Below are 18,841 nucleotides of genomic sequence, written 5' to 3'. Positions count from 1 at the left end.
TCAACTATGTATTTCTAATTTTCAATTCAGGTTACAACTACTACAAAATAAAATTCCTTAAAGTTTTACCATTGTAACTTACTTATATTATCAATTTTCTTTCTTTCAGCATCATGATTTCCATGGACTACACTATTTTTCAGCTGAAGTAGTACCATTTTACTTAATAAGGCTGAAGTACACAGATGGCCTGGAAGTTTATTTGTGCTGCACAGCTTGACACTTGATCCCAGAGGTTCACAATTCATACTAAGCCTTCCTTCCAAAAGAGGCTTGTGTATCCACTGTAATATGTGCATAAAAAGAGTATGAAAAAATACTATGATCTGTTAAACCTTGAAAATTCAGAATTATTAAGAAATTACCATGAAACATACACATTCAGATCAAAAGCACAATGGTGAGGACGACCCACTCCAGTGTATTAAAAACCTAACTGCACAGCAGTATTTTGGAACTGTACTGCTGCTCAGAAACAAACACATTTCTTTAGAACTCTGTATTTTACAAGAAATTGTAGGGTTACTGTAGACTGGTGGCTGCACAGGAAATTTATGTCCTTCCCAACTCTCTACTCTATGTATGTCATTATGTTGATACATAGCACACCATATTCTTCTGCAGATATTGGTGTCTTTCACAAAATTAATCTTTATGAAGAATTAACTTAGAGATAAAAACATCTTCACAATGTATACTCTGTCAGATAAAATTCCTGAATTATAGAGCAAGTTACTGGTGGTGTGTGCAGAAAAGGGTAATTTCATGGATTTTGATTTTTCTCCAGTAGTACTGGATGGGTCCATAAACAGAGATTTTATCCTCTTTATGGACAAAGGCTGACAAGAACCTCTGCAAAACACATGGTACTCATAAGTGCAGTGCATGTCATAGGAAAGAAAGCTTACCACCCCAGGGGACAGAGGCTTGAAGAAAGATTGACCACCCTGTGCAATCCATTATCATTTCCATACCTCAGAGCACAGAGACTCGTGCAATTTCCCCCACTCAATTTTGTTCAGTGTGACGTGCTCAACATAAGCTTTCACAAGATATCCAGACTGTCCATCAGCTTCCATGAGCTTCAACAATAAATCACTGACTGCAGAGATCAAAACCTGAAGACTGAGAAAGGAAGAAAACACTGCAAACAAGTTTGGCACTATTAAGAGTCATCTGCATATTTTCCATTGATACAATGCTCCATACATGCTTTACCAGGGGTGGTGTAAGTTCTGCTCTACCCACTGCCTCCAACAGGCTGAAAAGTCTCTCAGTAATACAGATGTCAATTAAATGAAGGCTATTATAGCACTGATCCTAGTTTGTTCTGGAGAACGACACATTATGGAATAGACATGCATCCCAATTACCTTTTAACATCCAAAGAGAAAGACTGAACTTGGTTCTTGACCCACAGTGCAGCTTTAAGCAAAAAGGTGCTCTGTTTTTGAGTGCCCTGAAGCTGATGCACAAGTGAGCTTACACCAGACATCCAAGTGTGTTTTAATTTGCATACAAGTACATCTATTGTAGGAAAAGAAAAGAAAAAAGAAAACAAAACAACAACAAATGGACAAGAAAAACTATCACAAACAGGTAAACTCTAATTACAACCTAGAGCATATAGTAACAATCACACGTCTAAAGGTCCTACAGTAGGTAAACAATTATCTTTCCTGTGGTTACATGCAAAAACTATCAAAGGCACATACATAGCTTTCTTGTTGCAGAGCAATTTTAAATTAACTGTGACTCACAGTAAGATTTAATTTAATTGAGAATTAGAGTATGTTCTTGTTGTCTACTACCGTAAGTCCATATGGTCTTCAAAACCACAGATCTTTCTACCAAAATATTGAACATTCACAACCTTAACAGTCATTTATAAAGCAGCAGTGTTTTCCAAGCTAGTACTGTCCTACTTCACTTCTATGACAACACTGAAACGTTGTATTTACTTGTATTAATTTCAGTAAATATATGTATCAAATTAACACCCTCAAATTCTGCATTCAAAGAATATAAATCAGCAACTCAGTCTGAACATGAGACATGATCCATGAGAGAGAGGCTTGGATCACAATTTGTCTGGGCAACTTGGCCAATATAAATGGTTTCAGAATAAATACATGTTATCTGTAAAGAAGCGATTGTACACATTTTTTCATAGACCCCCTAGATTGCAAAATGAACAAAAAAAGTTCATTTGTTACATTTCATAGACTTTAAACAACTTCTGTAACAGTCCAAAAAGTGTGCAATATCACAGCCTCCAAGTTAGCTGATACTAACATTAAAAAAACTTCAAAATCCTTGTAAACATGTTCAGGACTTGATGCTTAGTAGTAACTATGGGCACTGTAAATTAAAGCACAGATTTTCATGTCAGTTACAGCTGCAAATGCTCAATGTATGTGAACCAAGTATTCTATCACATACTTGATACTGTTTCACAAAAAGGAAGAATTTAGATGTAATCATCAGCTATGAAAAAGCTCAGTTGAAGTTCTTTTTCCAGATTACCTGTCAAGTGTGTTGCATCCTGCCTCTGAGCACACAGCTGGAAGATGGTAAGGAGCAAGTCTTCTGAGGACGGCATCAGCAAACAGCCTTTCACTGAGCTGAAAAAGCTTGAGGCCACATCACAGATGAAAGATACTGATGATTCAGTATCTCCAGCTTCAGAAAGATCCTTTGCTTTACACAGAGCCGCTTGAAGTTTATCAATAATCCTTTCAACAAAGGTTTCACCAATCAATGATTCTACTGGGCAGAGGAAAAAGACAATACGCTTTGATTGCCTGATAAACATGACCATGCAAAGATGTCATATTAATATGGACCAATTTGATTTCTATTAACTAATTTTGAATGCAAAATAAAGTGCAAAGCAGTTTCAGTCTAATGGATACCTAAACTCTTATTTCACAGACACCAGCCAACATTTCACACTGCCAAGTATCTTTTCTCTAAACCAGCTGAAGCAACTTTGAAAAAGGTATAAGACAGAGCAAGTGCAAAGTGATCCCTCCCCCTTTTATGCCCTCCTAGCTTCTGGCAACCAACTGTGAGCCCAAGATTTCACCGTACTATTGCATATAGCCACAAACATGCTTAGTTCCTTTTTCATGGGATACAAGCAAGCCAATCCCATTTATCTTCAAACTCCACAGTATCCTGTGGCAAGGAGTTCCATTATTTAATTATAAACTGTATGAAGAAGTATACTTTTCTCGGCCCTCAAGACTGCTATCTAAGCATGTGTTAGAAATTCAAATTCTTCCACTGAAAGAAACAAGATTACATTTCTCACTATTTGCATTTTCTATACAAATGATGATTTTATGGCTTTTAAGCACAACCCCATCCCTAATCACTAGACAAATTCTAGTCCATTTTCTTGCCTCTACAAGCAGAAGCCACTTGCTTGTCTAACCATCCCCATCAGATTTCTTTGGGCATACTCTATTATATGTTTTTCAAAAGAATATAGAATATTTCAAGTGACCAAACTTGAACAAGAATATTGCAGTGACCAAAACTACATGCAGAATTCCAGATATTCACAACATATTCAGTATATTGACTACATGCTATAATATTTTTCCTTTGTCCTCTGTTCTTTTCACAGCAGCTCCTAATAAACTGTATTCCTCTTTTACTGCTTTTTTACAACCTGTCACTTACAGGGAAACACCACAATGACTGAATATCTCTTTTTGAGTTTTAACAGGTCAGAGCCTATTGATACAGTTACAATTGTATTCTTCCCATGTAAACTTGTAGTATTTATTTGCTTTGGATTTCTTTTTAATCTTGTGTATCAGTTAAGCATCCAAAATCACAACACACTGCTATGGGTCTGTGAAGTTTCAGCAACAATTAATCTTCCTTTCACTATTTATCCTTTTCTCCCTTTAATTCCTTTTGTCGTAGGCTACTGATCCATTAAAGGCTCTCCTATTCCCTCCATGACAATTTGCCTTAAGAAACTTAGATAAGAGATCTCATTAAAAAAATCCTTTTGAAAGTCCACATACTCTACTTTGGTTTTAATGGCTAAGTCGAGAACCACCAGAGCTCCTCAAAATCTCTTAGGCTTCAACCAATATGATAAAAAACAGGTCACCCAGCACCCAGCAGAAAATGAACTGAGGAGTACCTCCAGCTCTAGAGTCAAAAAGCAAAGTCACTAGACAATCAGCCCTAGAACGTCACACACTCACAAGTACATTTGTTGAACTCTCTGTGAAGACAGGAAACAGATTTTCCTGATGGTCCTTTACGTCAGAAGTTCCAGTAACACAAAAAACAATCTTAGGACACTTTCAGGATGCATTGTCTAAGAACATTCACCACAGTGAGCTGCCTGTGTGTATCTTTGAAACTTGGAAGCACCATGAATCTGCACAGCATCCACTGACACTGAAATATGTCACCTCAGGGATCAAAGCAAATGCTGAGTTTACACGGAAAACATCAGGAAAAATTAACTCCCCTGGAAGTCTATTTAAGATACTAAAACTGCAAGGAACAAATTAAATAGGGTGCTATTAATAAAAAAATCAGAATACATATAGAGCATAAGAGCACACACAGAGGTTTTAAAAGACACGGAAATAAATGGGAATGGCTCAAAACAATTCAAAGGTCCTGTAACAAGGCATTACTAAAACACACATAGGTCCATAACAATTGACTTGGTATTCCACTTCTGAAGGTAAATTTCACATGGTAGGGTTTAAAAATTCTTATTATTTTACAGCACATCACCTGATAGATCAAGCTTACTTAAATTTTCCTCAAGTTTTCAAATCTTGCAAATCTGAATCTTCTCTTTAAACATGCTTAGCAATGTGGACCAAAAAAATGGCAGCTACTGCTGCAAGTTCATGTTTACAAAATTAAATTGGATGTAGTAAACTGGCTTAAGTATAAAGAAAGCCCAAAACTAAGAAACAAAAACCCCAACAAAAGCCAACCAATCAGCAGAAAACTACCAGGAGAAAGCCTAAATGTTCTATATGAAGTATTCTGGAAGATCCCAAATTCTTTCAACCTTATGCAAAGCCTAAGTGTAGCATTTTCACTTCATGAACTCCAAGTATTATATATGCTCACCACTTTTAACGTGCTGCGATAACACCAAGCTCAGGAGGGTCCACCTTTCTGAAGAGGCTGATCCTGATAAGGCTGCTCTAGGTTTTAAGCCCAGGTGACACAGATCATCTGCCAGCATTACCAGTTTTTCTCCAAGCGTGTCTCCCTTCAGCCAGTCAGAGACTAAGGAAAGTTTTGTTGTGCTTGAGCATGCCTGGATCACAAGAAAAACATTCCAGGAGTCTTTTGAGGGTATAGAATAATAAAATGGTTTGGCCTGGAAGGAACCATAAAGATCATCTTCCAAGTTCCAATTTAAGTACCAACGCCCTGCCATGGGCAGGGATACCTCCCACTAAACCAGGTTGCTCCAAGCCCCATCCAATCTAGCCTTGAACACTTCCAGGGACACAGCAGCCACAGCTTCTCTGCATAATCTGTTATTAACTATTAACTTTTATTACTAAGCACAAGATTAGTATGTCAAACTTGCACACAGAGAGTGAGAATTATATCATCTGCCACAAACAGCCTTCAGATTTTACATCTGCAACAACACTTCCCAACTTTCTTTTTGTCAGAGACAGCAACTTATGGCTGGGTCAGATCTCTACTGCAGAGTGAAACAAGTCCCCTTCTGAAAATGCTTCCTTTATGTTTCTCCTCCAACTATAGAGCCCAGGAAATTCCAACACTGGAATTAGAAAAATAACTTCTGAATGACCAAGCTGGCTGAAATAAAATCTATTTAAAACATTAAAACTGTTTACAGCACCTGAATTTCTTTAAGAAGAAACAGAAGGTCACAAAAACTTTATTTTGCTGATGAGCCACTGTAAGTTACAAAATCACAAAAACTGAGTATTCTTAAAATACACAGCATATGTAAGGGAAGATCTTGTGGACTATGTACTGGACTGTAAGTCAAGTGCTATGAGTTCTTGCCCAAAAATTCATCATACACTTCCTATTTCATCCCACGCAATCACTTAAATTTCAGTTTCAATAAATGCCAGTATTCAGTGGGAAAAAAAATTGAATACTACCTTTTCCTTATAAGCACCTTGTAGGGATGATGATATAAATAATCATTTAAATTACTGGTCTAATCCCCAGCTCCATTCTCTCTAGCTTAGAATAGATGATCCACAAATCAGGAATCCCTCTGGCTCAAAAAGCAAACTGACCAAAAACAGAAGGGACAAAGATTCTTTTATTTTGGCATCACCATTTCATTTTAAGACTGTTCCCAAATTTAAATGCATTTAAAACAAAAACTACTCTGAAACTGTATGATTTTCAAACTATGGAAAATACCACTACAAACACATGTGAGTCTCAAAGCTAACATCAGAGAATTATTAAAAATTATGCATAACAAGAACAAAAAAAAAAAATATTTACCTTTTGAATTATCTGGAGAAAAATAACCCACTTCAGATCCATCTGAAAAGAAAAACAAAATTCCCCAATATTTAATAAAAATCTTTGCTGAATAGGAAGTAATAATGCCATTTTAACTGCTCTGTAGGCATAAGCAGAAGCTGATAAAATGTAGTAACAAAGTTATTGACTGTATCATTTTTGTCTTGCAAAGCTTTCTCTCCCACAAAATTCAATCAGGAACTGTATTTATGCAAAAGGCTACCAATTACTACAATTAAAGTATACTGTATAAAGAAGCAAGAGCCGAGAAATTCTGATACTTTTTTTAATGATTTAGACCATATAAAAAGGGACAGAACCTTTCACCCCAACACTATCATGTCCAACTTTCCAAAAACTACCTTACTTATGCTGAACTTAACCCAAATTCATGTAGAATTATCATCCATGCAACAGTGACAAAGTAAGATTATTATTGAACCACAGCCCACAATAATATTAATGACTCTGATAAAAATTAGTAACAACATGTACAAGTCATACCTTTGCTAAATCATCTAGAATGACTTTCCTTTCATCATTATTGTTGCAACAATGAAGTACACTGTATAAAATATCAACCAGGAAATGGGTGTCTTTTCTCCAGTCTTCTTTCAGCCAGGTTATTAAATTCAGATACAGAAATTGTACAGATGGACTTTGGTTATAAGCTTTCACTTCATTTTGGGATTCAGCTTGAGCAGGGCTTACATCATTTCCCTGCTCTAAAAGTACTTGGAAAACTCTGTTTGAGGAAAAAGTGTTGAGCAGGGCAGAGAGAAATTTCAAATGCTGTTCAGACTTCTGTTCATTGACATGCACAATGCTCAGCTCAGCCAGGGTGCAGACTAAGCTCTCTAGAGGTTCTTTCCTTAGACGTGAAGTTTGCTGCAAGTCAGCCTGAACTTCAGAGTCACTGTTTCTCACTTCCGTGAGCTTTTTACTCTCTGTGTTCCTTTCAGATTCATCCTCGTCTGTAAATCTGATTTTTAGAGATTTTCTGTTGTTTGGTTTCATAGCACTCTTCGGATTCTGAAGAATTTCTAGCATACCAGATATGGCAAACAGTAATTTCTCATCAGCATCCAACCTATCAACATGAAGTATACACATTTTTAAAAGATGGCCCCAAAAATCTGACAACAGTTTCTGGAAAACTTCATCTGTGCCATCATCACTGGAGAGTTCTGCTTTAGCTTCCCAGGAACTCAGCATTTCTGCTGTTTGATAAAATAATGGTCCACTTTGTAACTTGGGCTCCTTAAGTACAGCACTGATAAAAGGAATTAGCTATAAAGATAAAAAAAATTTATTAAAGAACAGTGATCCAATTCATATAACCATTTTATTCTTTATAAATTCTTTTTATTCTTAATGCCAAGAAATTATATAATTCTGAAAAATACTCTGGAAGCAACTCTGCAAATATCAGAATTATTTATTTTTGATCACTTTATAAAAACTTACAGGATGGGAGGCACTTTTTTCCCCTTAAATATAACTTTAATTGCGCAGTAAAAAGAATTATTTCATAGGAAGAAAAAAACCTCTAAATTCAGTCCCTTAACTTTCGTTACACTAATTGCTCTCTACAACTCCCTGAAAGGAGGTGAGGGTGAGTCTCTTCTGCCATGTCTCAAGTGAAAGGATGAAAAAGGAATGGCCTTAAATAGCAGCAGGGGAAATTCAGATCAGGTACTGAAAAAACAAAAATCCCTGGAAATGTGGTCAGGCACTGGAATAAGTTGCCCAGGGAGGTGGTGGAGTCACCACCTCTGGAAGTGCTTAAGGGACACCTGGATGAGGCTCTTGGGGACATGGTCTGGGGGTGATTTTGGTGGTGCTGGGCTGACAGTGGGACTGGATGATCTCAATGGTCATTTCCAGCTTTGACAATTCTGTGTGGTTTTTTTCTTAAAATCTAGGGAAACTCTCAACAGAGAAGTAAATCCTCACCTAAAATTCATATTTCCCTTTAATTTTGACTTATTAAATGTACACACAACAATACTCAGGATTTCTGATGAATACCTGGTCACATATAAGCATTTGATGAATTTGGCTTTGGTCTTCTTCTCTATTCTGTAGTACAGCAAAGCACAGACACTCCATAAATGCAGTTATAATTGCTGAACTTTCTGAAGGACTGGCTATTGTCCTTTCACTTGACAACCTGTGAGAGGACACAGAAAAAACAAAGTGACTCAGTTTCCAAGAAACCCAGTATGAATGTTATCAATGCACCCTCAGTTATGCTGTTCTGATCCAGACACCAGTATGAGATTACAGGATCATAGAGTCATTTACAGGAGTCAGATCAAAATAAAGTCAATATAGAAAGCTGACTTTTTTAAATGCTTGACCAAGCATTTAATAGAAGCTATATCAAAATGACTTCTTCATCTGCTCTTAGCATTCAGAAAAAAAAAATGTAAACAGAGAAACCATATACAGCCTAGCACACTGTCACATGATTCAGATGGCTGTCAAAACTCTTCTGCAATTTTACACACACACCACAGAAGTTCAGAGAGCGTACCTTTCTGTCATTACAGGAAAAAAAAAAAGAGAGGAAGGAGAAAAAAAAAAAGGAAGGAAAAAAAAAAAAAAAAGAGGAAAAAAAAAGAAAGCCACATAAAGACAGTCTCCCCAGTTTTGAGTCGGAAAACCTGCAATTTCTTTGCTTCTTAGTGAATATTAGATCACACAAATGATCACAGAAATATTACAATGACTGTACTACGTGTAAAAAAATTCTATACACTTTTCAAACAAACCCCTACATCACTCTGTTCTCCAAGAGCTCTGCTAATTTCCACATCAACATCAGCCGAGAACTGATTTTTTTTTCATTTATTTTTTTAATAAATTAAATTTCAGCATTTCATAAAACAATTTCTATATGCTTTTGAGTATGCAATGCACAGGTACACATTTAAATTACATTTGACAGAAAGGTGGTTTTGAGGTATTTTAAAGGCACAAAGTACAAGCAGTTCCATCCTTTAAAATGAGTATCATAAGAATTACAGTTTGTGCATAAAGGATATGCCACTATCACAAGGCTAATCTCCTATGAAAGAATTACACACTGGTGAGAAGAGTCTGATTCTTAAGAGTCACCCTTAATTATAATAATGTTCCATATTCAAATTTGTCATGGGAATAAACACAAAGCTTTGACAAGGAAAGATAAGAATGCTTTGAGTAAGGAAGATGTAGTAAAATCAAAAGGAGAGCTGAAGATTTAAGACGACAGGAACAGCCACAAAGGACTGACTCCAGTTTTGGATATTGAAAAGAATTTTAAAAACATAACCTCATTTATCTTTAAATGCTTAAAGATTAGTTTATTTCCAAATGTAAAAGAGACTGATTCCAAATAAATAAATTTGTGGTCCATACCCTTGAATTATAGAGCTGAAAAAAACTCTGAAGTATTCCAGCTTCGGTCCCACAACGTCAGGCGACACCTTGCTAATGAAGGGGAGGAGGTTGGGGTAGATAACAGTAGCTAATCCTCGCCCACCTTCTCGAAGCACTGTCCAGAGCTTCGGCAGAACTCCTTTTCTGGCATTCACATGACTCCAACAGTCCTACAGAAAGAAATTCACTTACTGTAAATTAACCACCAATATGTTGCCTCAGAAGAACTCCAAGGTAGCCATTTAACCTATGTCCCCATATTATAGCTAAAACAAGTCATTGTGAAGTTTAAATTCTTTTAAGTTACTTGCCAGTATCTTTAAAATCACTTTCTTCTTATTTTGGCTTGTGAAGTTAACATGATAAAACTATTTCTGCACTGTTAAAAATCAATTTACCTTTCTTATTAGCCAACAGCAATTGAAGGTTTCTCTTTAATAATGCTTCTCTTCATAGAAGCATCATGCATAGAAGCATCAGCTATTGTAATTAATACTTATTTAATTTTAAGTTCTCATTATCAAGGCAAACCAATGACTGAGTCTGGAAGTATCACTAACTTCAAAACTCTCTTCAAAAATTTTCTGATGGTTAGGAAATGCTTTGCCTCTTTCTCCTTCCTGATTTTTTTTTGTCATCTGATCTATTTTATTTATTATCATATTTATTATAGTTCAAGGCACCTATATTTATAACAAGCTGAACAAAGACTGTTTAGGGTTTTTTCTTCATGAAAACTTGTTACATTTCATTCCAGCAGTTGTGCAAAAGGAATCTGCGGCGTTAAACCCTCAGAGGATACCAGTCTATGGCAACAACTCATCCTGCTAATAAATTCAAAGCTGGTGTTTCACTTAAAATTAAGGGAGGGGGAAAAAAAAGAAAAAGCTATAGAATCCTTACATTTGAAGGGGAAACTAACTAACCAAAAATGCAGAGCAGGTCTTTCTTGTAACTGTCTTTAAAAAAGAAAAATGTTTTAAACATTATTTGACTTACTAATAACTATATTTAATGAAAGGATTTCAGGTTAATTAAATTAAATTCATAAAACAACTCTAATTTTCAGATATGCTGGACATTATATATTTGAAAGTTATACTGAAAGGAGGAGGATGTACACTTAAGGAGTTCCTGTTATAAATCATAAAGAAAACCCAGTCAAGCCTGTCTTCCTAATTCTACACAGAGAACAACACTTGGTGAAAAGTTAAATTTGATGAAAGTATCTGCCCCTTACGCTTCCCACATTACCTCAATAGTGGTGATAGTATAAAGCACTGCTTCCCAAAGAGCAGGACACACCACTGCATCACTGTCATCAATGCTGAGAAGAACAGCAGGACAAACTCTTGGTGCTTCAGCTTTCACCACCTCAGGCAAGTGCTGGCAAAAAGCAGAAATCAGCTCAAAGAAAGCTGAGCGAACCTGACAGAGGCCACAGAAGGAAAAACAGAATTTGTTACTACATGCAGTTAATAAGAGTCCTTTTAAAGTCAACAAAACCTTACAACACAACATGCCCGTATTTTATCACATTAACAAAGGTTAAAATATTATTAAAAACCAAGAAAACCAAAGCAGTTATAAAACAGTCTTATCAAATATTTTAATGTAATTTGTTTAGTGATAAAATGCCTGTCAAAAGTTGTATTTTTATATACTTCTCAAAAGGCATTTTTTTCCAAAACACAACTTAAAGCTTTTAAACAAAATACTATTGCATTAATTAACACTCTATGTACAGACGACCAGTAAAATTGTTTAAAAAATGAAAATCTCAAAGCATGAAGAACACATGCTGTAAGTTGACAGAGTTTTTATCTTCTACATGAATTTTAAATGACAGCAGATTGCAAAAAAGTAGATCATGATGATATGGAAATAAAAATTTAGCCTACTGGATAAATTTTCAAGTAACATTGTCTATATTGAGTTTGGGGGTTTTTTAACATTAAATCTGGTCAGATATTAGTCCCAGATCAAAAAGATTTATAATTACGTTAACTGAACAGTTACTTTAGCCTTTCTGGAATCTATGTAGAAACCTGAAGGCTGTTTCAAACCTAAGCAAAGTACCAAGTTCATTCTTGTAGAATACAAATAATTAATATTTCCTTAGGTTAAGGGTATTACCTTTAACAAAAACCAAGTAAAATAAAGAAGAAATTTAAAAGTCACCTGTGATACACTGTTTTTGCTATATTTCCAAAATTTGTTTTGGGACAGAAGTGACATTAACTTTTCTTCCAATGAATGCATCTCTTTGTTTGGCAACATGCTGAGCAACTTTTTTAAAGCTAACAAGGAACAGGTCAGAATCCGGAAAAATTTGGCTTCCCTTTCTTCTTCTGGTACAGTTCTCAGAAAGCAAAACAAACAAAAAAGTTAAAAGTGGACTGAAATAAACCAGCAGGCATCCCAAGTTTGTCTAAACTAAACTGCCTTCATTTTCTTTTGTGTTCCTTTTTTGATTTCAGGTGCCAGGTTCTAAATTACACTATAAAGTGTTAGGAAAAAAAACTTTCAAGTCATCTCATCTCCCAGCTACTTACATATGATATTCTTAAAAGAGCTGAAATAAAATTAGATAACTGATAACACTTTCAAAACCATTTATACTTAAGAGCTGTAGTAATAAACAGCTAGGACTCAGTTTTTTCATGCAGAAAAAGCTGATTCTTTATTCACAAAGCTCATATTGATGGGAAATATCAGAAGGCACTGTGTTACACCAAATTAGATAACAATACACTGACACTCAGTTTATTGGTCAGTAAATGGCGAGGGTGTCCGTCAAATCTCTCCATTTTTGGTTAGTTTACATATTTTGTTCACTATTTCCTATGAAACAGATTTTTTTGTTTATAGTAGGTGCAAACGGTTCTCTTACCAGAATAATCTGTTGTGTTAACTGCCTTCATTTTTATGATTTTTCACACGGGGAGTTAGATAGCTGCACTTAGAAGAAGTAACAGGCTAGCTGATAATTTAGCAAAGGCCTGATTTTCTATAATAAATATAAGTTATATAATAAATAATATTAATATGTTACATAATAAATTTTAATATATAAATATATAAATATAAATATATAAGTATATAAAGAGATATATATATATTATATATATATATATATATATATGTATATATATATATGTGTGTATATATATATATATATATAAGGACTTTCTTTTATAGTATCTCTACTTGTATGCAACACTTAAGTCCCAAACAAAGTTGCTGGGATCTGCATTCAAATAATTATTCTGTCTCCTGAAACAAAACTAAATACACTATTTCCAGGCACAGAGAACCCAATAAAGACCAAGATTTAAGGACTTAAATACACATTTAAGCAAGCAAACATACTGAGGATCACTGAGTGTATCAGCTGTTTCCTTCAGAAGGTGATCTTGAAGTACCTATGGGGGAAAAACCATGCATATAAACAAAAGAAATCTAATACTTATATGTGAACAATATAGTCCACACATTATTCAGAGACAGCCCTACAATAAAATTTCACAACCTCTGAGTTGTCTTTCTAATATTTTTAGACATGCTAGTAAACATGCTAGAAAATAATTTAAACATAGTAGCTGTGGTACTGTTTGAATTAAGTCTTCCTAACACTTCGTAAATTGCAGCCCTATGCCAATGTGCTCCTGCTAAAAAGAAGCCAAACTGAGGCAAGGCAAATCAAATCAATTAGGTTTGCACATGATGGGCCAGCAATGCAATCTTTGAACTTTTTTTAATTCAGTCAATTGAGTATCATATCTGACTGGCAGAATAGCATAAACCTTGGTCAGAATTAAACTTGTAGATGCTGAAACACTGCTCAGCATTCTTCATTCTCTTTCACTATAGCTAAACTACTCCAGCATCATTATTCCGTCTGTCAGCAACATTATGTGTTGACTGAACATCATTACATAGGAATGCACACAAGGAAATTCACTATTCATTCCTTTGGTTCCAGTCATTCTCATCTAAAGTCAAAAAAACATTCATTTTTTTTCTCTGCATTCCTTATTATTTTTCTTTTATATATTTCCTTACTGAAGAAATTCTTCCCTGTGAGGGTAGTGAGGCACTGGCACAAGTTGCCCACAGAAGCTGGGGCTGTTCCATCCCTGAAAGTGTTCAGGACCAGGTTGAACAGGGCTTGGAGAAATCTGGTCCAGTGGAAGGTGTTCCAGCCCATGGCAGGGGGTGGAACACAAAGACTTTTTAGAAGTCCCTTTCAACCCAAACCATTCTATGGTTCTCTTCAAAGGGTCAAAGTTTCAGGTGAGAAGCAAATTTAACTGGGAAGAATAGATGGGGGAAGGATGACTTTTAAACTTATAACAGAAGTCGACATATACAAAGCCTTAAAGAAATACAAAAGTAAACTCACATTAAGAATTTCATCCTTACAGAATACTAAGGCTTCAGGTTGTTTGCTAGAAGGAAAAGCTTTTTCAAAAGCTACTTTTGCAGCAGAAGCAGCAGGGGAGTAAGTGTCACACTGAGCAATCAGCCAGTAACCCATGATACTTTTTAAATAAGGAGCCAAGTGTTTTTTTACTTTAAGAATCAGTTGCTCAAAAGATTGCTGAGTTGCTTCTCGAACACGGCGATCATGATCCTGTTAAACAAAGAAAAGAAGGGAAAAAAAGATAAAAGTTTATTGGTTTAAGAAATGTACCTTCGATTTCAGGTACTTAAAAGCAAAAGTGGTAATTAAAAAGTCATGTTTGCAATTAATTGGATTTGAAACATAGATTTGAAAATACACACCAATGACAAAAATTTTTTGTGTCCCAAGGTATGGAGGGAGTCCTAATTCAGTAGCATCATTTTCCCAAATTGTTGTATACTCAGATTGTAACCTTTCCCTGATATCCCTAACAACAGTTTTTGTTTCCAATTTATACAAACATTTTACAGACAAGAGGCAGGAAAAACAGGAAGGCTTGAAGACATCTTCTTAATTACAACTACCATAAGCTGTGCATTGCTGTCCTTTATTTGCATATGAATTTACAAAATCATTATTTTCTACACTCTTGATTCCAGAAACAGTAGGAATTACTCTAATGGGTAGGAATAGTGATTTGTTTTGTTCCATACCATGTTTTCAACAGTAGCCATTCTAGATAGCGTGGAAATACAGTAAACAGATCAAGAAAATTATTACATATCTGGCTACACATGATCTTTCCATATTTGGGTTTGGGGTATTTTTTAGTGTTAAGTCTGGTCAGATATTAGCCCTAGATCAAGAAGGTTTATAATTATGTTAACTGAACAGACTTTCTAGCCTTTCTGGAATCCACATAAAAGAACTTTTCCTAAGAAATATAGTACCGTCTTTTAAACATAAAGGTCTAACAGATCTACAAAAGAAGTACAGTCCAGACATCAACAGTTCAAGATTCCACCCACTGCCAATACTGAAATATGTCCACAAAAAGAACAGTATTTTGCTTCAACTTGATGTTTCTCCTAGAACAAGTCAATAATTCCAACAAAGGTAGATAGGTCAACTAAGATCACCTAAGAGGTAGTCACAGGAAGTAGATAGGTAACTTTCTAATTTAAATACTTCAATACTTACTAGTGAAATTTTACAATAAATTCTTGGCCAGTAAGGAAGAACACCTTTAACAACTTCCACTTCTCTTTCCTTGCACATCGTCCCAAACTCTTGCATAGCCTAAAATTAAAATATCAGGAGCATGACTTAAGAAGTCAGGTAGGTATGTCCTGTAATTTATCAGTTTGTATCCGAAACTGCAACTCCCTTTTCCAAAAATCAAATAACTTCTTGCAAATGAGCATCTATAGAGATAATTGCATGATGGACCTTGCTATAGTTTATCCAAGATATCTTCTGGATTGCAGTTCTAGCAAATCCACCAAAGTGAAATTAGTTATTTCCTCTTCCACCCTTAAGAAAACTGTATTATTCTCCAATAAAAAAAAAAAATTGGGGGGGGCAAAGGATACACCTACTTTTAACTTGGTTGTGACATCCCTTTTAGAAAGTTTTCGCAACACCATTCGGAAATCAGCATCCACAAGGCTGTCTACTTCCTCTGCTCCTTGAATTGCAGGAACATATCCTAGATCACTCTGAGATGTTCCAAAGCCAATAAACCCAGGCACTGTTCCACGTTCTTTGGCAAGGAGCTCTGCAGCTCGGCCGCTGCTAGAAGGCTGACAAAACAAAAGGGACAGGAGTCAATTATCGATTTAATTTTATTTTGCACACATCATGCATTTGAAAATATGATCCTATTTTTACTGTATAACTAACCTTCTAATTAAAATAAAATCTTTCAAAGAGTCCACCTGTGTTTTAAACATAGAAACCTAGAAAATTATTATTCTCTTTAGGATCAGGCTGAGAAAGTTGGGGCTGTTCAGCCTGGAAAACAAAAGGCTCCAAGGAGCCCTCATAACATCCTTCCAGTATCAGCAGGGAGCCTACAAGGAAGCTGGAGAGAAGTCTTCATCAGGAATTGTAGTGATATGACAAGGAGGAATGACTTCAAACTGAAACAAAATAGGTTGAGATTACATATGCAAGTCTTCCTGTAAGGGTGGTGAAGCCCTGGCACAGGTTGCCCAGAAAAGCAGGGGCTGCCCCATCCCTGGAAGTGTTCAAGGCCACATTGGACAGGGCTTGGAATAACCTGGTCAAGTGGAATGTGTCCATTCCCATGGCAGGGGTGGGACTGGATGACTTTAAAGTCCCTTCCAACTCAAACCACTCTATGAGTCTATTCGATGATTCTGTGAATCGGAATTCTCTTTTCTCATAATGCATGAATACTTATGGAAAATTTTATTGCTTTTATTGCTTTAGATTCCTTTTTTGCTATGTAAAAAAGCCTAACAGAAAATTCCTTCTGCAAGCAAACAATTTATTAAGAATCTATAAACAATTTATTAAGAAATTATTTTTCCTCCTTCACTGTTTCTGGCTTTCCTAGCTCTTTTCATGGGCCAATACAGCTCCCAGGGAATGCTCCTTTTTTCTCTGAACAAATAAAAACACATTGACAAAATAAAGGATTCTCCCAGCAACTAAGTGGCCAAAAATGATTTAGAGAAATGGAGCAAAAGCATGCATACGTAACAAGTATAATAAATACCATCACACAGTTGTGTGTTTTGGAGCTCAGCACCACTTCTACCACAATTTGCCCATTGTATTATTGGCTCAGCTTTGTTTCAACCATGCTCTTATGGAAAGACTGACCTAAAACTGACTGATGCTTAAATGTCCTCTGGGACACCTCGTAATGCAAATACCTTTTATTTCCTAATGGCAGCAGCAGTTTTGTGAGCTTGTGGGGGTTTAAATCACCTTTTCTGAGCCGTTAAGGACATGCTGCTTTGCGTTCCCTAGTCTTCCCTAAATCAGGGAGGAATTAGGGAACCTGAACACCAGACTTCTCCCACCATCCTGAGTGACAGGGCAGACGTCACGTCACCTCTGGCCTTTTGGCAAGAGTATATTCTAAGTCGCTGTACAGAAAAACACACCGAATGTACCACTGGCACTTCGCTGAATCTACACCCGCGGTGACTTCGCTCTCCCTCTCCGTACAAATACCACAGCAGCAGCAGTCACGCTCCCCTAAAGCACGACCCAGGCCAAGAAGCGGCCCCGGGCCCGGCCCCGGCCCCAGCTACCACAACCGGGCCCGAAGTTCGCGCTGCCCCGCCGAGGGAGCCGGGCTCCGGCGGCCCCCGGCCCCCCGCCCAGGGCACCCGGAGTGCCGGAACCGCGAGCCCCCGAGCCCTGGGCCCGGCTCCGCCACCCTGCTCGGCCCCGCGGGCCGCGCTCACCCGCAGGTTGCCCTTGGTTCGCTGCTTGTTCTTGCCCCCCATGGCGGCGGCACCGGGACCGGGGCCCAGCCGGAGCCACCGCGGGCACCACGACACTTCCGGGGTGGCGCCGCGCAGCGCGGGAGGGAGCCTGCCTCGGGCGGCCTTAAACTCAGCAACACCCCTTAAAGAAAAAGAATGAAACCCATCGATCTTAAACTTCGACCGGCCTGTGCGGCCTTTACGGAGCCGCGGCGTTCTTGTACACTTACAAGGACTTTGGGTTTGGGAAAGTTTCACCCAGGCTTGTCGAATGGCATCGCTGTGAAGTATCCCTACAAGAGGTGTTCCAAGTCCATACCAGAGAGCTGAATGTTAGCGATTTTACTGGATGTGAACAGAAGCATTTAATCAATATTTAATAAAAATATTTAATCCAAAGAAACCAATGTCTGCTTTTCCTACCACGGGATTTAGATACAGTATCTGCAAAATTAGCATTCATTGATACAACTTTGTTGAAATCCCACTCAAAAACACACACAACATAATGCACTTCATATTACAGGACTGAAAACTTGGGAACTCAGAAGGCTGAGAATCCTTTCAGAGTTTTGGAGCATGCAATAAGGGAACCTGATCCTCGGTACATTGCTGCTTTTATACAAACCAAAATAACAGATGTAGTGGGGCCACCATGGGATCTCTTACCTGCACACACACTTTTACTTATAGAAAATTCCTATGCCTTAGAGTTGGCATCCTAGCTCATCTTGGTATCATGAATAAGACTCTTGTAAACTTGCTCCCTCCCTTTGTTCTTTTTTAAATAAAATAATGATCTCATGGCTTACTAAACTTACAGGTAGAAAGTAGAAGATTGTTTAAAAAAAAAGTTTTCATAAAGTGTATGTAAACAGTGACAATTAATGTAAGCATCATGTTCTCACTCCTGAGATACACACACTGCATTTTTGTCTTTTCCTATTTGTATATTCATTCACCATATTCCATCTGTTCATCCATCTACAGTTCTCTAACTGTCCAGTAGGTTATC

The 18,841-nt window shown here is 36.9% G+C and overlaps 1 protein-coding gene across 1 annotated transcript in view; it reads right to left on the bottom strand.

Moving 5' to 3' along the window:
- The window catches only part of LTN1 (listerin E3 ubiquitin protein ligase 1), a 31,670-nt gene extending 13,733 nt beyond the window's left edge, over nt 1-17,937 (bottom strand). Inside the window, exons 1-16 of the mRNA XM_068180802.1 lie at nt 17,806-17,937; nt 15,961-16,164; nt 15,563-15,661; nt 14,360-14,590; nt 13,327-13,379; nt 12,136-12,316; nt 11,209-11,382; nt 9,934-10,124; nt 8,560-8,701; nt 7,033-7,818; nt 6,508-6,549; nt 5,125-5,317; nt 2,527-2,766; nt 1,374-1,527; nt 975-1,125; nt 83-284 (exon numbers count right to left, since the gene is read on the bottom strand). Of these exons, the coding sequence (XP_068036903.1) occupies nt 83-284; nt 975-1,125; nt 1,374-1,527; nt 2,527-2,766; nt 5,125-5,317; nt 6,508-6,549; nt 7,033-7,818; nt 8,560-8,701; nt 9,934-10,124; nt 11,209-11,382; nt 12,136-12,316; nt 13,327-13,379; nt 14,360-14,590; nt 15,563-15,661; nt 15,961-16,164; nt 17,806-17,847 (3,085 nt within the window). The 5' untranslated portion in view covers nt 17,848-17,937. The remainder of the gene's footprint in view (nt 1-82; nt 285-974; nt 1,126-1,373; nt 1,528-2,526; nt 2,767-5,124; nt 5,318-6,507; nt 6,550-7,032; nt 7,819-8,559; nt 8,702-9,933; nt 10,125-11,208; nt 11,383-12,135; nt 12,317-13,326; nt 13,380-14,359; nt 14,591-15,562; nt 15,662-15,960; nt 16,165-17,805) is intronic.
- Nucleotides 17,938-18,841: the final 904 nt, after the last annotated feature.

The sequence above is a fragment of the Anomalospiza imberbis genome, chromosome 2, assembly GCF_031753505.1.
Source record: "Anomalospiza imberbis isolate Cuckoo-Finch-1a 21T00152 chromosome 2, ASM3175350v1, whole genome shotgun sequence".
NCBI classification, from domain to species: Eukaryota; Metazoa; Chordata; class Aves; order Passeriformes; family Viduidae; genus Anomalospiza; species Anomalospiza imberbis.
This window is presented reverse-complemented; position numbering and strand designations above follow the sequence as displayed.